Genomic DNA, 23,073 nt, shown 5'->3' on the forward strand with positions numbered 1-23,073 from the left:
ACCAGCAATGCTACCCCACCTGCTTTTCCTTTTATTCTATCTTTCCTGAATGTTGAATACCCCTGGATGTTGAGTTCCCAGCCCTGTTCATCCTGGAGCCACATCTCCGTAATCCCAATCACATCATAGACAGAGGGAGAGCGAGACAGATAGAGAGTCAGAGAGAAAAATAGAGATAGAGACGAGAGGCAGAGCGAGAGGCAGAGAGAGAGATAGGCACAGAGATAGAGAGTCTTGGAGAGAGATAGAGAGGGAGGCAGAGATAGAGAGACAAAGAGAAATGGAAAGACGGAGAGAGCGAGAGAGACAAAGCCATGGAGAGAAATAGAGAGTGAGAGAATCAGAAAAATATAGAGAGACAAACAGAAAGAAAGGGAGATAAACAGAGAGATTACATCAGTGAGAATGAGGAGGAGTGGAGATGGAAGCCGAGAGAAGATTAGTGAAGCACACATTATATATTTCCGTGTTTGCCCCAATGATTGTACACAGCGAATACAAGAGACAGTAACTTGTGTTGTGACAGCACCGACCGGGCAAAGCTAGTGACCGACAGTGATGGCTCTTGGTGCACAGACTGATGGCACACCTGCTTTGGGAGACTCGGGCCCGATATATTTGCGCCTGACTAAGACAGAGAGAGGGATTTAATTTCCCTGAATTGTTGAGAACCTGAGATGTTCTCACCCTCAACAAAATCCTCCTGAAAGGTGGGAGATTCCTCAGGTGTGGACAGAGGGTCATCTGATGCCAAAACAGTCCCAGAATCTGAGGGTCAAATATAGACAGCCTGAATTTCACTGGGACTCTGAGTGGTTGATGGAATGGAGAGAGGACAGGAGGGAGAGACAGAGAGAGAGAGAGATACAGGCAGGGGCACAGAGAAGAGACATGGTGATAAAGACAGGGACACAGAGAGAAAGAGAGAGGGACAGAGAGAGATACAGGTAGGGGCACAGAGAGAGAGAGGGACAGAGAGAGATACAGGCAGGGGCACAGAGAGAAAGAGACATAGTGATAGAGATAGGGACAGAGAGAGATACAGGCAGGGACACAGAGAGAAAGAGAGATACAGGTAGGGACACAGAGAGAGAGACATAGTGATAGAGATAGGGACAGAGAGAGATACAAGTAGGGGCACAGAGAGAAAGAGTCATAGTGATAGAGACAGGGACACAGAGAGAAAGTGAGAGATAAAGACAGAGAGAGGGAACACAGGAGTAAGAGAGAGAGAGAGACAGATACAGAGAGAGAGGGAGACGGATGATTTCGGCAGTTATTATGATGAACAGTCTGTAAAATGGACCCCACAAGGCAGAAACCTGAGGTGAATGTCAGATACCAGTCTTTATTTCACCCAGAATCATCCAAACCCATTCCCCTTGTCAGTGCATTTTTAAATTGGGTCCTGGGATGTGGGTGTCACTGGCAAGGCCGGCATTTATTGCCCATCCCTAATTGCCCTGGAGAAGGTGGTGAGCCGCCTTCCTGCATACGACTGACTGGATCGCTGGGTATTTCAGGGGGCAGTTAATTTTCCAACACATTGTTGTGGGATGGATCCATACATAGGCCAGACCGGTAAGGGCGGCAGATTTCCTTCCCTGAAGGGCATTAGTCTTTATATAAGCATTAATCATCCCATTCCACTCCCCTCAGTCACTGCATCCCACTCCCCTCAGTAAGAGACCGGAATTGATCTGAGGGACTGAATATTTCTGTAGTTACACTGGGAGAAAGGAACATTTAGAATGGACCCCACAAGGCAGATACCTGAGGTTGAAGACCCCTCTGGGATAGTGGATGGACGGTCAGTGGTTTCACGGGTCGATTGATCCTTGGGCCCCTGAGTTGGGGATGTCTCTGTATCTGTAATAAAGGAAGAGAGATATGGGAGCGTGGAGAATGACAGAACAGGCCATCAGGCTGATGCTAGATCCGGAGAATGTCAGATACCAGTCTTTATATAACAGAATATTACAATCCCTCGCCTCTCAGTCTCCTCGCCCCACTCCCCTCAGTAACAGATGGATGAATCTCTGGGATTGAGGATTTCAGCAGTTACATTGGGTGAACAGCCTGTGTAGAATGGACCCCACAAGGCAGATACCTGAGGCTGTAGAGCCCACTGGGATAGTGGATGGATGGTCAGTAGTTTCACGGGTCGATTGATCCTCGGGCCCCTGAGTTGGGGATGTCTCTGGGTCTGTAATAAAGGAAGAGAGACATGGGAGAGTGCAGAGTGGAGAACCCGAACAGTTCATCAGGCTGGTACTAGAGTCCGGAGAATGTCAGATCCCAGTCTTCATATAACCCAGAATCTTCCAGGCCCCTCATTCACTACATTTTAAAATTGGGTCCTGGGATGTGGGCGTCGCTGGCAAGGCCGACATTTATTGCCCATCCCTGATTGCCCTGGAGAAGGTGGTGGTGAGCCGCCTTCCTACATACTACTGAGTGGATCGTTGGGCTATTTCAGAGGGCAATTAAGTGTCCAACACATTGTTGTGGGTCTGGACCCATATATAGGCCAGATCGGTAAGGACGGCAGATTTCCTTCCCTGAAGGACATTAGTCTTTATAAGAACATAAGAAATAGGAGCAGGAGTAAGCCATATGGCCCCTCGAACCTGCTCCACCATTTAATAAGATCATGGGCTGATCCGATCATGGACTCAGCTCCACTTCCCCGCCAGCTCCCCATAACCCCTTATTCCCTTATCGTTTAATAAACTGTCTATTTCTGTCTTAAATTTATTCAATGTCCCAACTTCCACAGCTCTCGAAGGCAGCGAATTCCATAGATTTACAACCTTCTGAGAGAATAAGTTTCTCATCTCTGTTTTAAATGGGTGGCCCCTTATTCTAAGATCATGTCCCCTAGTTCTAGTCTCTCCTATCAATGGATACATCTTCTCTGCATCCACCTTGTCAAGCCCCCTCATAATCTTATATGTTTCGATAACATCACCTCTCATTCTTCTGAATTCCAATGAGTAGAGGCCCAACCTACTCAACCTTTCCACAAAAGTCAACCCCCTCATCTCCGTAATCAACCTAGTGAACCTTCTCTGAACTGCCTCCAAAGCAAGTATATCCTTTCGTAAATATGGAAACCAAAACTGCATTCAGTATTCCAGTGTGGCCTCACCAATACCCTGTATAACTGTAGCAAGACTTCCCTGCTTTTGTACTCCATTCCCTTTGCAATAAAGGCCAAGATTCCATTGGCCTTCCTGATCACATGCTGTACCTGCATTCTATCCTTTTGTGTTCCATGCACAAGTTCCCCCAAGGTCCCGTTGTACTGCAGCACTTTGCAATCTTTCTCCATTTAAATAATAATTTGCTCTTCCATTTTTTCTGACAAAGTGCATGACCTCACACTTTCCAACATTATACTCCATCTGCTAATTTTTTGCCAACTAACTTCGCTGTCTATGGCCTTTTGCAGGTTTTTGTGTCCTCCTCACACATTGCTTTTCCTCCCATCTTTGCATCGTGAGAAAACTTGGCTGCGTTACACTCAGTCCCTTCTTCCAAGCCGTTAAGATAGATTGTAAATAGCTGGGGTCCCAGCACTGATCCCTGCGGCACCCCACTAGTTACTGATTGCCAACCCGAGAACCAACCATTTATCCTGACTCTCTGTTCTCTGTTAGTTAGCCAATCCTCTATCCATGCTAATATATAACCCCCAAACCAGTGAACTTTTATCTTGTGCAGTAACCTTTTATGTGGCACCTTGTCAAATGCCTTCTGAAAGTCCAAATACACCACATCCACTGGTTCCCCTTTATCCACGCTGTTCATTACATCCTCAAAGAACTCCAGCAAATTTGTCAAACATGACTTTCCCTTCGTAAGTCCATGCTGACTCTGCCTGACCGAATTTTGCTTTTCCAAATATCCTGCTACTGCTTCTTTAATAATGGACTCCAACATTTTCCCAACCACAGATGTTAGGCTAACTGGTTTATCGTTTCCTGCTTTTTGTCTGTCTCCTTTTTTAAATAGGGTTGTTACATTTGCAGTTTTCCAATCTTAAGGGGCCTCCCCAGAATCCAGGGAATTTTGGTAAATTACAACCAATGCATCCACAATCGCTGCTGCTACTTCTCTTAAGATCCCAGGATACAAGCCATCAGGTCCGGGGGATTTATCTGCCTTTAGTCCCATTATCTTACTGAGTCGCACCACCTTAGTGATTGTGATTGTGTTAAGTTCCTCCCCCCCATAGCTCCTTGACTATCCACTGTTTCAATATTGTTAGTGTCCTCTACCGTGGACTGATACAAAATATTTGTTCAGAGTTTCTGCCATCTCCATGTTCCCCATTACTAATTCCCCGGTCTCGTCCTCTAAGGGATCAACATTTACTTTAGCCACTCTTTTCCTTTTTATATAACCATTAATCATCCCATCCCACTCCCCTCAGTCACTGGATCTCACTCTCCTCAGTAAGAGGCCGGAATTAATCTGAGGGACTGAATATTTCTGTAGTTACACTGGGAGAAAGGAACATTTAGAATGGACCCCACAAGGCAGATACCTGAGGTTGAAGACCCCTCTGGGATAGTGGATGGATGGTCAGTGGTTTCACGGGTCGATTGTTCCTCGGGCCCCTGAGTTGGGGATGTCTCTGGGTCTGTAATAAAGGAAGAGAGACATGGGAGCGTGGAGAATGACAGAACAGGCCATCAGGCTGATGCTAGATCCGGAGAATGTCAGATACCAGTCTTAATATAACCAGAATATTACAATCCCTCGCCTCTCAGTCTCCTCGCCCCACTCCCCTCAGTAACAGATGGATGAATCTCTGGGATTGAGGATTTCTGTAGTTACATTGGGTGAACAGCCTGTGTAGAATGGACCCCACAAGGCAGATACCTGAGGCTGTAGACCCCACTGGGATAGTGGATGGACGGTCAGTGGTTTCACGGGTCGATTGATCCTTGGGCCCCTGAGTTGGGGATGTCTCTGGGTCTGTAATAAAGGAAGAGAGACGTGGGAGAGTGCAGAGTGGAGAACCCGAACAGATAATCAGGCTGGTACTAGAGTCCAGAGAATGTCATAACACCAATCTTCATATAACCCAGAATCTTCCAATCCCACAACATTAAATCACTTTTTCCCACTCCTGTCAGTCCCTGCATCCCCCAACCCTCAGTCTTCTCATCCTGTTCCCCTCCATCTCCCCATCCCACTCCCCTCAGTCTCCTCATCCCACTCCCCTCAGTCTCATCTCACTGCGCTCAGTCTCCTCATCCCACTCCCTTCATCGCACTGCCCTCAGTCTCCTCATCCCGCGCCTCTCATCCCACTCCCCTCAGTCTCCTCATCCCACTCACCTCAGTCTCCTCAACCCACTCACCTCAGTCTCCTCATCCCACTTGCCTCAGTGGCTTGTACCCCCTGAAGCACCAATAACCTCAGTCTCACTCTCCGCCCTGGTAGAAAATCCCCCAAATTAAAGCTGGATCCGTTCCTCCTTCTCTAAACCAGGTTTCCAACTGTCTCCCAGCTCAGTCTCCCCTCCAACTCACTGCTCACAGCCAGACCTCATTGGGTATCTCAGTCCGCAGGTGAACACTGAGTGCAGATGGTGGGGACACTCGATGGTCAGTGACAGATATCACAAGAATATAACAACATAAGGAATAGGAGCAGGAGTTGGCCATACGGCCCCTCGAGCCTGCTCTGGTATTTAATACGATCATGGCTCATCCGATCATGGACTCAGGTCCACTTCCCTGCCTGCTCCCCATAACCCCTTATTTCCTTATCGGTTAAGAATCTGTCTATCTCTGTCTTAAATGTATTCAATGTCCCAGCTTCAACAGCTCTCTGAGGCAGTGAATTCCACAGATTTACAACCCTTTGAGAAAATAAATTCTTCCTCATCTCGGTTTTAAATGGGCGGCCCCTTATTCTAAGATCATGCCCCCTAGTTCTAGTCTCCCCTATCAGTGGAAACATCCTCTCTGCATCCAACTAATCAAGCCCCCTCATAATTTTATACGTTTCGATAAGATCACCTCTCATTCTTCTGAATTCCAATGAGTAGAGGCCCAACCTACTCAACCTTTCCTCATAAGTCAACCCCCTCATCTCCGGAATCAACCTCGTGAACCTTCTCTGAACTGCCTCCAAAGCAAGTATATCTTTTCTTAAATATGGAAACCAAAACTGCATTCAGTATTCCATTGTGGCCTCACCAATACCCTGTATAACTGCAGCAAGACTTCCCTGCTTTTATACTCCATCCCCTTTGCAATAAAGGCCAAGATTCCATTGGCCTTCCTGATCACTTGCTGTACCTGCATACTATCCTTTTGTGTTTCATGCACAAATACCCCCAGGTCCCGCTGTACTGCAGCACTTTGCAATGTTTCTACATTTAAATAATAATTTGCGCTTCCATTTTTTCTGCCAAAGTGCATGACCTCACACTTTCCAACATTATACTCCATCTGCTAATTTTTTGCCAACTAACTTAGCCTGTCTATGGCTTTTTGCAGGTTTTTTGTGTCCTCCTCATACATTTCTTTTCCTTCCAGCTTTGTATCATCAGCAAACTTGGCTACATTATACTCGGTCCCCTCATCCAAGTCGTTAATATAGATTGTAAATAGTTGGGGTCCCAGCACTGATCCCTGCGGCACTACACTAGTTACTGATTGCCAACCTGAGAATGAACCGTTTATCCCGACTCTGTTTTCTGTTAGTTAGCCAATCCTCTATCCATGTTAATATATTACCCGCAGTCCCGTGAAATTTTATCTTGTACAGTAACATTTTATGTAGCACCTTGTCTGGAAATCCAAATACGCCACATCCACTGGTTCCCCCTTATCCACCCTGCTCGTAACATCTTCAAAGAATTCCAGCAAATTTGTCAAACATGACTTCCCCTGCATAAATCCATTCTGACTCTGCCTGACTGAATTTTGCTTTTCCAAATGTCCTGCTACTGCTTCTTTAATAATGGACTCCAACATTTTCCCAACCACAGATGTTAGGCTAACTGGTCTATAGTTTCCTGCTTTTTGTCTGCCTCCTTTTTTAAATAGGGGCGTTACATTTGCAGTTTTCCAATCTTCCGGGACCTCCCTAGAATCCAGGGAATTTTGGTAAATTACAACCAATGCATCCACTATCCCTGCCGTTACTGCTCATGGGGTATCTCAGTCCCCAGGTGAACACTGAGTGTCGATGGTGAGTGACACTCGATGGTCAGTGAGAGATACCATGGGGTATCTCAGTCCCCGGGTGAACACTGAGTGTAGATGATGGGGACACTCGATGGTCAGTGGGAGATACCATGGGGTATCTCAGTCCCCGGGTGAACACTGAGTGTAGATGGTGGGACACTCGATGGTCAGTGGGAGATACCATGGGGTATCTCAGTCCCCGGGTGAACACTGAGTGTCGATGGTGGGGACACTGGATGGTCAGTGGGAGATACCATGGGGTATCTCAGTCCCCGGGTGAACACTGAGTGTCGATGGTGGGGACACTGGATGGTCAGTGGGAGATACCATGGGGTATCTCAGTCCCCGGGTGAACACTGAGTGTAAATGGTGGGGACACTCGATGGTCAGTGTCTCAGTCTTGGGGTGAAATTAGATTAGAAATAATTTGCTGTTCTTGATTCTTCATTGATAAATATAGAAACATAGAAAATAGGTGCAGGAGTAGGTCATTTGGATCAATAAGATCATGGTTGATCATTCACCTCAGTACCCCTTTCCTGCTTTCTCTCTTGAACCCTTTTGCCGTAAGGGCCATATCTAACTCCCTCTTGAATATATCCAATCAACTGGCATCAACAACTCTCTGAGGTAGGGAATTCCACAGGTTAACAACTCTCTGAGTGAAGAAGTTTCTCCTAATCTCAGTCCTAAATGGCTTACCACTTGTCCTTAGACTGTGTCCTCTGGTTCTGGACTTCCCCAACATCGGGAAAATTCTTCCTACATCTAACCTGTCCAGTCCCTTCAGAATTTAATATGTTCCTATGAGATCCCCTCGCATCCTTCGAAACTCCAGTGAATACAGGTCCAGTCGATCCAGTCTCTCCCATCCTCCTTAATGTCAGTCCTCCCATCCCGGGAATCAATCTAGTGAACCTTCGCTGCTCTCCCTCTATAACAAGAACGTCCTTCCTCAGATTAGGAGACCAAAACTGAACACAATATTCCAGGTGAGGCCTCACCAAGGCCCTGTACAACTGCAGTACGAACTCCCTGCTCCTATACCCAAATCTCCTAGCTATGAAGTCCAACATACCATTTGCCTTCTTCACTGCCTGCTGTATCTGAATGCCAACTTTCAGTGACTAATGTACCATGACACCCAGGTCTCGTTGCACCTCCCCTTTTCCTCATCTGCCGCCATTCAGATAATATTCTGCCTTTGTGTTTTTGCCCCCAAACCGGATAACCTCACATTTATCGACATTATACTGCATCAGCCATGCATTTGCCCACTCACCTAAACTGTGCAAATCACCCTGCAGCCTCGTAGCATCCTCCTCACAGCTCACACCGCCACCTAGTTTAGTGTCATCTGCAAACTTGGAGTTATTACACTCAATTCCTTCCTTCGTGAAGACAGAACCAAAGTATTTGTTCAACTGGTCTGCCATTTTGTTCCCCATTATAAATTCAGCTGATTCTGACTGCAAGGGACCTACGTTTGTCTTCACTAATCTTTTTCTCTTCACATATCTACAGAAGCTTTTGCAGTCAGTTTTTATGTTCCCTGCAAGCTTCCTCTCATACTCTATTTTCCCCCTCCTAAGTAAACCCTTTGTCCTCCTCTGCTGAATTCTAAATTTCTTCCAGTCCTCAGGTTTGCTGCTTTTTTTGGCCAATTTATATGCCTCTTCCTTGGATTTAACACTATCCTTAATTTCCCTTGTTAGCCATGGTTGAGCCACCTTCCCCGTTTTATTTTTACTCCAGACAGGGATGTACAATTGTTGAAGTTCATCCATGTGATCTTTAAATGTTTGCCATTGCCTATCCACCGTCAACCCTTTAAGTATTATTTGCTAGTCAATTCTAGCCAATCCACGTCTCATACCATCAAAGTTACCTTTCCTTAAGTTCAGGACCCTAGTTTCTGAATTAACTGTGTCACTCTCCATCTTAATAAAGAATTCTACGATATTATGGTGACTCTTCCCCAAGGGGCCTCGCGCAACAAGATTGCTAATTAGTCCCTTCTCATCACACATCACCCAGTCTAGGATGGCCAGCCCTCGAGTTGGTTCCTCGACATATTGGTCGAGAAAACCATTCCTAATACACTCCAGGAAATCTTCCTCCACCGTATTGCTACCAGTTTGGTTAGCCCAATCTATATGTAGATTAAAGTCGTCCATGATAACTGCTGTACCTTTATTGAACGCATCCCTAATTTCTTGTTTGATGCTGTCCCCAACCTCACTACTACTGTTTGGTGGTCTGTACACAACTCCCACTAGCATTTTCTGCCCTTTGATTTTCCGCAGCTCCACCCATACAGATTCCACATCCTTCAAGCTAATGTCCTTCCTTACTATTGCGTTAATTTCCTCTTTAACCAGCATCGCTACTCCACCTCCTTTTCCTTTCTATCTATCCTTCCTGAATGTTGAATACCCCTGGATGTTGAGTTCCCAGCCTTGGAGGAACGACACGTGGTTCCACGCAAGGAAAACGATTGGGGTAAACTAAGCAAGGCCATTTTAAAGCAGGCCAACAACCCGCCATTTTTGAATGAACTGCTTAAAATTAGTAACCAACGTAAAAGTCCAGCTATAACGAGCAAAATGTTGTTGAGCGATGTCAGGTGCAAATTGCAATCTGCCAATGTAGCGGGCAAACACCTAACGGTCGTATACAGGTCCAGCGAGCAACCCAATGCTGTAGCCTGCGTCCCTGGGACCAGAACGATGTATCATAAAGTGTCCCAACAGCTGACAGAAGTAGAGAATCGCAGAGTAAACGACCGCCGAAAAGCAGAGCCACCGGTAGCGATACCCTGCCTCAGATCAGTTTAACATTGCAGGCACCCGATGGCATGAACCGCCACGGGCCAGAAACAATAAATTGCACCTATGTTCGCAGTTGGCTACTGTCGCCCACCACCTGGGTGGAAAAAGCGCAGCCCACAAACCCACTGGCAATGCTCAAGAGCGAAGGGTCACCTGCAACTGCTCCTCCGAACAGGACCTGGACCAGCCAGGATCCCAAACTAGAGAGTGCTCACAACGGTGCCCTCAAGGAAAGTGAGTCAGCAGTCCCCTGTGAACTACTAGACAAGACGAGGCAGTCCCACCGTCGCTTAGACAAAAGGCTCACTCGCTCAGACCGCTTCCCAGGGAGCAGCAGCAACTGTGCAAACGAAAAGGACAGGGAGGTCACAGACAAAGTGTCTTTGGGCCTACCCGACACTAGGAGTAACGGCAAGAGCCCTGAGCTCCGGCAACTCGAGCAAAATGAGCTCACCTCGCCCACAGACTCACTAGCATGGGGCGCTACTCCACCACCAGACGACCCGGATCTTATCCGGCCGTGCTGGAACTAGACTGTCCTTGTGTACCTGTACTGATATACCTGTACTGATCATGTAAATGTACCACACAAAAAGAAACCCAACAAATGTACCAAGCTGTAAATGTAAAACCCATGTGATGAACTTGAATGCAACTTACATGTAATGGGCCATCAGCATGATCTGTGTGTGTGGGGCGGTGGGGTGGGGAGAATGGAGTAGTCATGGATTCACAACCAGAAACCACGGGGACCTCCACTGGCAACAAATCTCACTACCAACCCACCCAAGCTAGAAACGACCCTCCAATGGTCAACCAGGAAGAGCAAAGCCCAGATCACCGTCAATGTACGAGTCAATTTGCATTAAAGACTTGGGGGGAAGTGATGTCATGTATGTAGACCATGTATACTAACTGTATAGTCACATCAGGTGTGCCACCAGAGGGCACTGCGGTGGGAGACCTGAGGGTCACCTGTACAGGTGTGCAGGGCCCAGTATAAAAGGCTGCCCACCATGCTTGTGTCTCACTCTGGAGTTACAATAAATGGGACTAAGGTCACAACAGCTCAAGTACAATACTAGACCTCGTGGAGTCATTCATAAGAGTATTAAAGATGTAATACATACAAAATGGCCAAAACTAGTGGGAGGACAGAAGATTGGGAAGCTTTTAAAAGGCAGCAAAGACAGACTTAGAGGGCACTAACAATATTCCGACAGTGGATAGTCAAGGGCTATGGGGGGGAGGAACTTGACACAGTCACAATCACTGAGGAGGTGGTACTCAGTAAGATGATGGGACTAAAGACAGATAAATTGCCTGGACCTGATGGCTTGCATCCTCGGGTCTGAAGAGAAGTAGCGGCAGGGATAGTGAAGGCATTGGTTGTAATTTACTAAAATTCCATGGATTCTGGGGAGGTCCCAGCAGATTGGAAAACTGCAAATGTAACACCCCTATTTAAAAAAGGAGGCAGACAAAAAGCAGGAAATTATAGACATCTGTGGTTGGGAAAATGTTGGAGTCCATTATTAAAGAAGCAGCAGCAGGACATTTGGAAAAGCAAAATTCAGTCAGGCAGAGTCAGCATGGATTTATGAAGGGGAAGTCATGTTTGACAAACTTGCTGGATTCTTTGAGGATGTAACGATAAAGGGGTAACCAGCGGATGTGATGTATTTAGACTTCCAGAAGGCATTTGACAAGGTGCGACATAAGAGGTTACTGCACAAGGGGCTGGGGGTAATATATTAGCATTGATAGAGGATTGGCTAACTAACAGAAAACAGGGTGTTGGGATAAATGGTTCATTCTCGGGTTGGAAATCAGTAATGGTGGAGTGCCGCAGGGATCAGTGCTGGGACCCCAACTATTTACGACTTGGATGAAGGGACCGAGTGTAATGTAGCCAAGTTTGCTGACGATACAAAGATGGGAGGAAAAGCAATGCGTGAGGAGGACACAAAAAATCTGCAAAAGGACATAGACAGGCTAAGTGAGTGGGCAAAAAATTGGCAGATGGAGTTTTATGTTGGAAAGTGTGAGGTCATGCACGTTGGTAGAAAAAAAATCAATCAAAGAGCAAGTTATTATTTAAATGGAGAAAGATTGCAAAGTGCTGCAGTACAGCGGGACCTGGGGGTACTTGTGCATGGAACACAAAAGGATAGTATGCAGGTACAGCAAGTGATCAGGAAGGCCAATGGAATCTTGGCTTTTATTGCAAACGGGATGGAGTATAAAAGCAGGGAAGTCTTGCTACAGTTATACAGAGTATTGTTGAGGCCACACCTGGAATACTGTGTACAGTTTTAGTTTCCATACTTACGAAAGGATACACTTGCTTTGGAGGCAGTTCAGAGAAGGTTCACTAGGTTGATTACGGAAATGAGGGGGTTGACTTATGAGGAAAGGTTGAGGAGGTTGGGCCTCTATTCATTGGAATTCAGAAGAATGAGAGGTGATCTTTTCAAAACGTATAAGATTATGAGGGGGCTTGACAAGGTGGATGCAGATTGGCCAGGAGTTGCTCTGTTTTTTTTTGGAGCAACTTGAATTTTCTGGAGTATCTTAAAAATCCCCATTTTGCACATTCAATTTGCAACAGTGTCAGTGAGTTAGCAAGGATTTTTTTTAGTTTAGTTTAGTTTTTCTCAAAAGGGGGTGTTACCAGCCACCGACGCCAGTTTTAGCCATTTAGGCCACTTTGGCCAGCTAATACTTACTCTAAATCTACTTAGGCCAGCGTATGTGACCACTTCAGAAAACCCCTGCGGAGCGTTAACAAATCACGCAGGTAGGTATATCGGAGGCCAGCAGAACTTAATGACTGGACTAAAGAATGTGAATAGGATTAAACAGCTATACAGGACATAGAAACATAGAAAATAGACGCAGGAGCAGGTCATTCTGCCTTCGAGACTGCACCACCATTCAATATGATCATGGCTGATCATGCAACTTCAGTACCCCATTCCTGCTTTCTCTCCATACCCGCTGATCCCTTTAGCCGTAAGGGCCACATCTAACTCCCTGTTGAATATATCTAACAGAGAATTCCACAGGTTCAGAATTCTCTGAGTGAAGAAGTTTCTCCTCATCTTGGTCCTAAATGGCTTACCCCTTATCCTTAGACTGTGACCCCTGGTTCTGGACTTCTCCAACATCAGGAACATTCTTCCTGTATCTAACCTGTCCAATCCCATCAGAATTTTACACGTTTCTATGAGATCCCCTCTCATCCTTCTAAACTCCAGTGAATACAGGCCCAGTCGATCCAGTCTCTCCTCATATGTCAGTCTTGCCATGAGGGTATCAGTCTGGTAAACCTTCGCTGCACTCCCTCAATAGCAAGAACATCCTTCCTCAGATTAGAAGACCAAAACTGAACACAATATTCCAGGTGAGGCCTCACCAAGGCCCTGTACGACCACCCAGCTTAGTATCATGTGCAACTTGGAGATATTACATTCAATTCCTTCGTTTAAATCATTAATGTATTTTGTAAATAGCTGGGGTCCCAGCACTGAACCCTGCGGCACTCCACTTGTCACTGCCTGCCATTCTGAAAAGGACTCGTTTATTCCCACTTTTTGCTTCCTGTCTGCCAACCAGTTGTCTATCCACGTCAGTACATTACCCCCACTACCATGTGCCTTAATTTTGCACACTAATCTCTTGTGTGGGACCTTGTCAAAGCCTTTTGAAAGTCCAAATGCACCACATCCACTGGTTCTCCCCTGTCCACTCTACTCGTTACATCCTCAAAAAACTCTAAAAGATTTGTCAATGATGATTTCCCCTTCATAAATCCATGCTGAATTGGACCGATCCTGTCACTGCTTTCCAAATGCGCTGCTATTACATCTTTAATAATTGATTTCAGCATTTTCCCCACTACTGATGTCAGGCTAACCGGTCTATAATTCCGTGTTTTCTCTCTCCCTCCTTTTTTAAAAAGTGGGGTTACATTAGCTACCCTCCAATCCATAGGAACTGAACCAAAGTCCATGGAATGTTGGAAAATGACCACCAATGCATCTACTATTTCTAGGGCCACTTCCTTAAGTACTCTGGAATGCAGACTATCAGGCCCTGGGGATTTATCGGCCTTCAGTCCCTTCAATTTCCCTAACACCATTTCCTGACTAGTAAGGATTTCCCTCAGTTCCCCCTTCTCACCAGAACCTCGGTCCCCTAGTATTTTTGGGAGGTTATTCGGACAGAACCAAAGTATTTGTTCATCATATGACAAACTTCGCAAAGTTAATTTACGATACAACAGAAGCATTCATGGAAGCTTAAACTACAAAAATAGAAGTAAAGGATAGTTGAATTAAATTGCCCGAATCTCACAACCATTTTAAACAACTATTTCTTTGCAATGATTATACTGAGCCAAAATTGAGCCCATATTATCTAAATAAAGTCTACTTCAATAAATAAGATATTCTCTCAGTGTTCCTCCGTCGCTTATGTTCTTCTGTCACAATAGCCCTGCCCACCCGCCCCTAGCCCTGGCCGAGTGGCCAATCAATGCGATTTCTAGATAATTAAAGCTGCAAATCAAATACCCCTCGTCACAGCAACATTTGCCGGTATCAGGTCCCACACTGCAGCAACACACTGAGAGGCTGGGGATTCCAGCAGTCAGTATGATGATGATGATCAGGTCCCACACTGCAGCAACACACTGAGAGGCTGGGGATTCCAGCAGTCGGTATGATGATGATGATGATCAGGTCTCACACTGCAGCAACACACTGAGAGGCTGGGGATTCCAGCAGTCGGTATGATGATGATGATGATCGGGTCCCATGCTGCAGCAACACACTGAGATGCTGGGGGCGAGGATCCACTGTACATGTGCAGACACTGTTTTCAGCGCGGGACGCTGGCTCCACCCCTGACTCAACTGGCCAAGCTGCTCGAAGACCCGAGAGAGGCCAGACAGCGGCCAAAGTGGGGAGCAATTTTGTCGGAGCACGTTTCAACGTAGAAAACGGCACATCTCCGGTGAATGCGTCAAAAAAAGGGGTGGGCCAATTTTGAACCCAATGTTTCGACTGATAGGGGAGACTAGAACTTGGGGGTATAATCTTAGAATATGGGGCCGCCCACTTAAAACTGAGATGAGTTGTAAATCTGTGGAATCCGCTGCTTCAGAGAGCTGTGGAAGCTGGGTCGTTGAATAAATTTAAGACAGAGATAGACAGTTTCTTAACCGATAAGGGGATAAGGGGTTATGGGGAGTGGGTGGGGAAATAGACCTGAGTCCATGATCGGATCAGCCATGATCGTATTGAATGGCGGAGCAGGCTCGAAGGGCCGAATGGCGTACTCCTGCTCCTATTCCTTATGTTCTTATCTCTGACTGTACATCACATTATAAATACAACAATTCCAGAAAAATTGGATGAGGAGAAGTTACTTACATAACTGTACATCTGGGAAGGTTTTCTATAACAGAAGATTTGTTTCTAATCACTAAGTTAGACAGTCTGAGCTAAACTCAATGCTGTTTACTCTCTCTCCTTGCTTTCACTTTCTCTGTCCAATGGGAAAATGCCACTCCAGTGGTGGGAAATCATCCTGGCAAGTACGGTATCCCTAAAAGGACAATAAGACTCCAAACGGAAAACTCCAACCATTACAACTGGAGCCCGAATACCAGACACCAGTCTTTCTATAACCCCGAATATCCCAATCCCACTCCCCGTGACCTGTAAACCCTGGAGAGGGAGGATGGGGTACCCAGTGCTACACTGGGGGTCCATCGCCATCAGTGGGTCCCGCAGGGAACAGAGTGTCCGACACACACAGAGAACAGCGTCTGATTCAGCTCCCTGGAGCTTTGGTGAAAAGACCACTTTGTGTTTCAGGTCCTTTACCCGTTGTGTCCCTTACAACAGGAGGGGCCCGCCCCGTGTAACTTTCTTATTGTTGTGGGTGGGTGACACGGGACATCCCAGAGTCACCCTTCTGGGTCATTCACAATGCGCAATGTACCTGTGCAATAAGCCAACTGACAGTCGAGTGCTGGCTTCAACTGGTAAACGGAGTAACTGGTGCAGTTTTTGATCTTTATCTCCCGGGTCCACTGACAGGGTTTTCCATACCCATTAAAACACACTGTCCTCGTCACTTCTCCCTGGCCCACGGTGGGATGAGTTCCTGAAATGAGGATTATAAATATTGCAGAATGTAACCGAGGTGAACAGAGCTGGAGAGTGAATGTAAATCTGAGATTATAAAGTCTGAAAGTACCGTTTAACCAGCCTGGGCCGTATGTGGAGCAGTGATATTCTGGGACCGCAGTCTCCGGAATCTTCCATCCGCCAGAACTGAAACAACAATCACACAGTCAGCCCCTGAACTGGTGGCAATGATCAACTGATAGAAGCTGTTCCCCTTTCCCTGTATCCACTCCCTGCCCCATTGCTCTGACTGATAATCCCGCTCTCTCTACACAACCGCTTCCTAATCTCACACTTCGCTCTCAGTTCTACATTTACTCCTGGTTTATTGACTAGTTTATCTGTCATGTCCCCTCACGTTACCTTTTAAATCTGTACCATCCTTGGACAAGATCCCGATCACACTGATAGTTTCCGATGCACTGAGTCCCACCACAATCCGTGCTCCTCCAGGATTGGTCCAGGACTGTGTGATCTGCACACGGGTCAGTGAGTGCGGAGTCTGCGACTGAGGGACAGAAAGATGTTTAATGTTAATATAGAGCACAGTTAATGTTACACAGCGACTTGTACCCCCCGAAGCACAAATAACATCAGTCTCACTCTCCGCCCTGGTACAAAACCCCCAAATGAAAGCTGGATCCTTTTCTCCTTCTCTAAATCAGGTTTCCATCTGTCTCCCAGCTCAGCCTCCCCTCCAACTCACTGCTCACAGACAGACCTCATGGGGTATCTCAGTCCCCGGGTGAACACTGAGTGTAGAGGGTGAAGACACTCGATGGTCAGTGAGAGATACAATGGGGTTTCTCAGTCCCTGGGTGAACACTGAGTGTAGATGGTGGGGACACTGGATGGTCAGTGGGAGATACCATGGGGTAGCGAGTTGGTCTTACCGCAGGTGAAGGGTCCACAGCCAGCTAGGGAATGGAAGACTAGCAGGAAGAGCAGTGCAAGGAAGGTAGTGCAGGGGCCCCCTGCGGTCATCCCCCTGCAAAACAGATACACTCCTTTGAGTACTGTTGAGGGGGATGACTCATCAGGGGAGGGCAGCAGCAGCCAAGTTCATGGCACCGTGGCTGGCTCTGTTGCACAGGACGGCAGGAAAAAGAGTGGGAGAGCGCTAGTGATAGGGGATTCAATTGTAAGGGGAATAGATAGGCGTTTCTGCGGCCGCAACCGAGACTCTAGTATGGTATGTTGCCTCCCTGGTGCAAGAGTCAAGGATGTTTTGGAGCGGGTGCAGGACATTCTGAAAAGGGAGGGTGAACAGCCAGTTGTCATGGTGCACATTGGTACTAACGACATAGGAAAAAAAAGGGATGAGGTCCTACGAGACAAATTTAAGGAGCTAGGAGCTAAATTAAAAAGTAGGACCTCAAAAGTAGTAATCTCGGGATTGCTACCAGTGCCACGTGCTAGTCAGAGTAGGAATCGCAGAATAGCGCAGATGAATACGTGGCTTGAGCAGTGGTGCAGCAGCGAGGGATTCAAATTCCTGGGGCATTGGAACCGGTTCTGCGGGAGGTGGGACTAGTACAAACCGGATGGTCTGCACCTGGGCAGGACCGGAACCAATGTCCCAGGGGGAGTGTTTGCTAGTGCTGTTGGGAAGGAGTTAAACTAATATGGCAGGGGGATGGGAACCAATGCAGGGAGACAGAGGGAAACAAAATGGAGACAGAAGCAAAAGACAGAAAGGAGATGAGTAAAAGTGGAGGGCAGAGAACCCCAAGGCAAAAAACAAAAAGAGCCAATGTACAGCAAAATTGTAAAGGGTCAAAGTGTAATAAAAAGGCAAGCCTGAAAGCTCGGTGCCTCAATGCAAGGAGTATTCTGAGCTAGTTAGAGTGGGTGAGAGCTCAGATGAACAGGACCCCAAGAAAGAATGCAAAAGGCAGGAGGCAACAGAGCAGACTAGCACTGGGGTAAGTGTAAACCACAAGGTGATAAGAAGGGACAATATGTATGAATATATAGGGCTGCAGGAGGGGTCAAAACTAAAAATCATGGTTTAAAAACTAGGATTAAAACACTTTACCTAAACGCACGCAGCATTCGAAATAAAGTAAATGAGTTGACGGCACAAATCATTACAAATGGGTATGATTTGGTGGCCATTACAGAAATGTGGTTGCAGGGTGGCCAAGACTGGGAATTAAACATACACGGGTATCTGACAATTCGGAAGGATAGACAAGAAGGGAAAGGAGGTGGGGTAGCTCTGTTAATAAAGGATGATATCAGAGCAGTTGTGAGAGATGATATTGGCTCCAATGAACAAAATGTTGAATCATTGTGGGTGGAGATTAGAGATAGTAAGGGGAAAAAGTCACTGGTGAGCATAGTTTATAGGCCCCCAAATAATAACTTCACGGTGGGGCGGACAATAATCAAGGGAATAATAGAGGCATGTGAAAAAGGAACGGCAGTAAACATGGGGGATTTTAACCTACATATCGATTGGTCAAGTCAAATCGCACGGGGTAGCCTGGAGGAGGAATTCATAGAATGCATACGGGATTGTTTCTTAGAACAGTATGTTACAGAACCTACAAGGGAGCAAGCTATCTTAGATCTGGTCCTGTGTAATGAGACGGGAATAATAAATGATCCCCTAGTAAAAGATCCTCTCGGAATGAGTGATCACAGTATGGTTGAATTTGTAATACAGATTGAGGGTGAGGAAGTAGTGTCTCAAACGAGCATACTATGCTTAAACAAAGGGGACTACAGTGGGATGAGGGCAGAGTTAGTTAAAGTAGACTGGGAACATAGACTAAACGGTGGCACAATTGAGGAACAGTGGAGGACTTTAAGGAGCTCTTTCATAGGGCTCAACAAAAATATATTCCAGTGAAAAAGAAGGGCGGTAAGAGAAGGGATAACCAGCTGTGGATAACCAAGGAAATAAAGGAGAGTATCAAATTAAAAACCAATTCATATAAGGTGGCCAAGGTTAGTGGGAAACGAGCAGATTGGGAAAATTTTAAACGACAGCAAAGAATGACTAAGAAAGCAATAAAGAAAGGAAAGATAGATTACGAAAGTAAACTTGCGCAAAACATAAAAACAGATAGTAAAAGCTTTTACCGATATATAAAGCGGAAGAGAGTGACTAAAGTAAATGTTGGTCCCTTAGAAGATGAGAAGGGGGATTTAATAATGGGAAATGTGGAAATGGCTGAGACCTGAAACAACTATTTTGCTTCGGTCTTCACAGTGGAAGACACAAAAACCATGCCAAAAATTGCTGGTCACGGGAATGTGGGAAGGGAGGACCTTGAGACAATCACTATCACTAGGGAGGTAGTGCTGGACAGGCTAATGGGACTCAAGGTAGACAAGTCCCCTGGTCCTGATGAAATGCATCCCAGGGTATTAAAAGAGATGGTGGAAGTTATAGCAGATGTATTCGTTATAATCGACCAAAATCTCTGGACTCTGGGGAGGTACCAGCGGAATGGAAAGCAGCTAATATAACGCCTCTGTTTAAAAAAGGGGGCAGACAAAAGGCAGGTAACTATAGGCCGGTTAGTTTAACATCTGTAGTGGGGAAAATGCTTGAAGCTATCATTAAGGAAGAAATAGCGGGACATCTAGATAGGAATAGTGCAATCAAGCAAACGCAACATGGATTCATGAAGGGGAAATCGTGTTTAACTAATTTACTGGAATTCTTTGAGGATATAACGAGCATGGTGGATAGAGGTGTACCGATGGATGTGGTGTATTTAGATTTCCAAAAGGCATTCGATAAGGTGCCACACAAAAGGTTACTGCAGAAGATAAAGGTACGTGGAGTCAGAGGAAATGTATTAGCATGGATCGAGAATTGGCTGGCTAACAGAAAGCAGAGAGTCGGGATAAATGGGTCCCTTTCGGGTTGGAAATCGGTGGTTAGTGGTGTGCCACAGGGATCGGTGCTGGGACCACAACTGTATACAATATGCATAGATGACCTGGAAGAGGGGACAGAGTGTAGTGCAACAAAATTTCCATATAACACAAAGAGTTGTGGGAAAGCGGGTAGTGTAGAGGACACAGAGAGGCTGCAAAGAGATTTAAATAGGTTAAGCGAATGGGCTAAGGTTTGGCAGATGGAATAGAATGTCGGAAAATGTGAATTTATCCACCTTGGGAAAAAAAAACAGTAAAAGGGAATATTATTTGAATGGGGAGAAATTACAACATGCTGCGGTGCAGAGGGACCTGGGAGTCCTTGTGCATGAAACTCTTTTTGGGAGTAAACAAAAAACATTAAACCGCGCCCCCCCGATCTGGGGGAAAACACCAACCATTTACAAGGCCCTTTTTTTTATTTTTTGGGGGGTTTTTTTGGGCACAGAATTGAATTTTTTCCAAGTGCCCCCTATAAAAGGGGAGGGGGGACACTAAAAGCACCGGCAGTTAAAACAAATTAACTTAAAAACATAAAATCAAATTAAAATTTGGTTGCCGGGCGTGATGATGCACTCCAGTCCCTCCGGTGCCCACCTCTCGTGAATCCCAAAAAGTTAGTTTGCAGGTGAAGCAGGTAATCAGGAAGGCGAATGGAATGTTGGCCTTCATTGCGAGAGGGATGGAGTACAAAAGCAGGGAGGTCCTGCTGCAACTGTATAGGGTATTGGTGAGGCCACACCTGGAGTACTGCGTGCAGTTTTGGTCACCTTACTTAAGGAAGGATGTACTGGCTTTGGAGGGGGTACAGAGACGATTCACTAGGCTGATTCCGGAGATGAGGGGGTTACCTTATGATGATAGATTGAGTAGACTGGGTCTTTACTCGTTGGAGTTCAGAAGGATGAGGGGTGATCTTGTCGAAACATTTAAAATAATGAAAGGGATAGACAAGATAGAGACAGAGAGGTTGTTTCCACTGGTCGGGGAGACTAGAACTAGGGGGCACAGCCTCAAAATACGGGGGAGCCAATTTAAAACCGAGTTGAGAAGGAATTTCTTCTCCCAGAGGGTTGTGAATCTGTGGAATTCTCTGCCCAAGGAAGCAGTTGAGGCTGGCTCATTGAATGTATTCAAGTCACAGAAAGATAGATTTTTAACCAATAAAGGAATTAAGGGTTATGGGGAGCGGGCGGGTAAGTGGAGCTGAGTCCACGGTCAGTTCAGCCATGATCTTTTTGAATGGCGGAGCAGGCTCGAGGGGCTAGATGGCCTACTCCTGTTCCTAATTCTTATGTTCTTATGTTCTTATGTATCTCAGTCCCCAGGTGAACACAGTGTAGATGGTGGGGGCACTCGATGGTCAGTGGGAGATACCATGGGGTATCTCAGTCCCTGGGTGAACATTGAGTGTAGATGGTGGGACACTGGATGGTCAGTGTCTCAGTCCTGGGGTGAAATTAGATTAGTATTAATTTGCTGTTCCTGGTTCTTCATTGATAAAACTAGATAATTTTATATATATGTCAATCATGTATATATTAATACTGAATATATTAATCAATTGGAGGCTGATTATCAAAAGTATTTTCACAATATATTATACAAATTGCCTGATAAATATTCTGATAGAATTGCTGAGCATATGAATATCACAGAATCATAGAATAGTACAGCACAGGAGACCATTCGGCCCATCGAGTCTGTGCTTGCTCTTTTAAACAGAAATCCAGTTAGTCCCGATCCCCTGTTCTTTCCCCACATCACTGCAGTTTTTTTTCCTTCCATTATTCATCCAATTGCCATTTGAAGGTTACTAGTGAATCTGTTTCCACCATCCTATTGGGCAGTGTATTCCAACTTTTCTTTTATTCGTTCCTGGGATCTGGGCGTCACTGCCCAGGCCAGCATTTATTGCCCATCCCTAATTGCCCCTTGAGAAGGTGGTGGTGAGCCGCCTTCCTGAACTGCTGCAGTCCGTGTGGTGAAGGTGCTCCCACAGTGCTGTTAGGGAGGGAGTTCCAGGATTTTGACCCAGCGACGATGAAGGAACGGCGATATATTTCCAAGTCAGGATGGTGTGTGACAGGGAGGGGAACTTGGAGGTGATGGTGTTCCCATGCACCTGCTGCCCTTATCCTTCTAGGTGGTAGAGGTTGTGGGTTTGGGAGGTGCTGCCGAAGAAGCCTTGGTGAGTTGCTTCAGTGCATCGTATAAATAATACACACTGCAGCCATGGTGCGTCGGTGGTGGAGGGAGTGAATGTTTAAATCCTTCTATCTGAATCCTTCATGATTGTAAGCACCTCTCTCAAATATCCTCTTCGCTTTCTCTACTCTGAGAAGAACTACCCCACTTTCTCCAGTCTATCAACGTAACGGCAATCCCACATCTCTGTACCCATTCTAGTAAATCTCTTCTGCACCCTCTCCAAAGCCTTCACCTGCTTCCTAAAGTCTGCTGCCCAGAATTGGACACAATTCTGCTGCTGGGCCCCAGCTCGTGAATTTAAATCAAATGTTTAAGATAAATTTAAGAACTAAATGTAAAGATGACAAATTAATGACAATGGGAAATATAAACAAACATACGGATATAAATGAGAATTTAAACGTACAAATACTTAAGTATCTGTATTACATTTAAACACCAAATACATCTGGCTAAATATTAGAAAGAATTGTGTAAATATAACGATAATTTTTACAGTAAATATCCGTTTCTGTCTAAATAAAGATCAGAGATCACAAATACCTAATAAACAATACAAATCAGTACTGTAAATGTTAAAAATCCATCACAAATGCATAATAAATTATATGAATCGATAATTTAAATATTAAATGTCTATTACAAATGCATAATAATATGAATCAATAATCAAATATAAATATCTATTACAGATACATAATAAATATATCAATCATGGTG

At 45.6% G+C, this 23,073-nt stretch overlaps 1 protein-coding gene across 1 annotated transcript in view; it reads right to left on the minus strand.

The window, feature by feature from the left end:
• The window catches only part of LOC139261582 (mucin-2-like), a 35,678-nt gene that overhangs the window by 9,436 nt on the left and 3,169 nt on the right, over positions 1 to 23,073 (minus strand). Inside the window, exons 2-8 of the mRNA XM_070877073.1 lie at positions 16,609 to 16,753; positions 16,316 to 16,392; positions 16,058 to 16,222; positions 4,891 to 4,986; positions 4,553 to 4,648; positions 2,111 to 2,206; positions 1,774 to 1,869 (exon numbers count right to left, since the gene is read on the minus strand). Coding sequence (XP_070733174.1) covers positions 1,774 to 1,869; positions 2,111 to 2,206; positions 4,553 to 4,648; positions 4,891 to 4,986; positions 16,058 to 16,222; positions 16,316 to 16,392; positions 16,609 to 16,753 — 771 coding nt within the window. The remainder of the gene's footprint in view (positions 1 to 1,773; positions 1,870 to 2,110; positions 2,207 to 4,552; positions 4,649 to 4,890; positions 4,987 to 16,057; positions 16,223 to 16,315; positions 16,393 to 16,608; positions 16,754 to 23,073) is intronic.

The sequence above is a fragment of the Pristiophorus japonicus genome, chromosome 1, assembly GCF_044704955.1.
Source record: "Pristiophorus japonicus isolate sPriJap1 chromosome 1, sPriJap1.hap1, whole genome shotgun sequence".
Classification (NCBI taxonomy): domain Eukaryota; kingdom Metazoa; phylum Chordata; class Chondrichthyes; family Pristiophoridae; genus Pristiophorus; species Pristiophorus japonicus.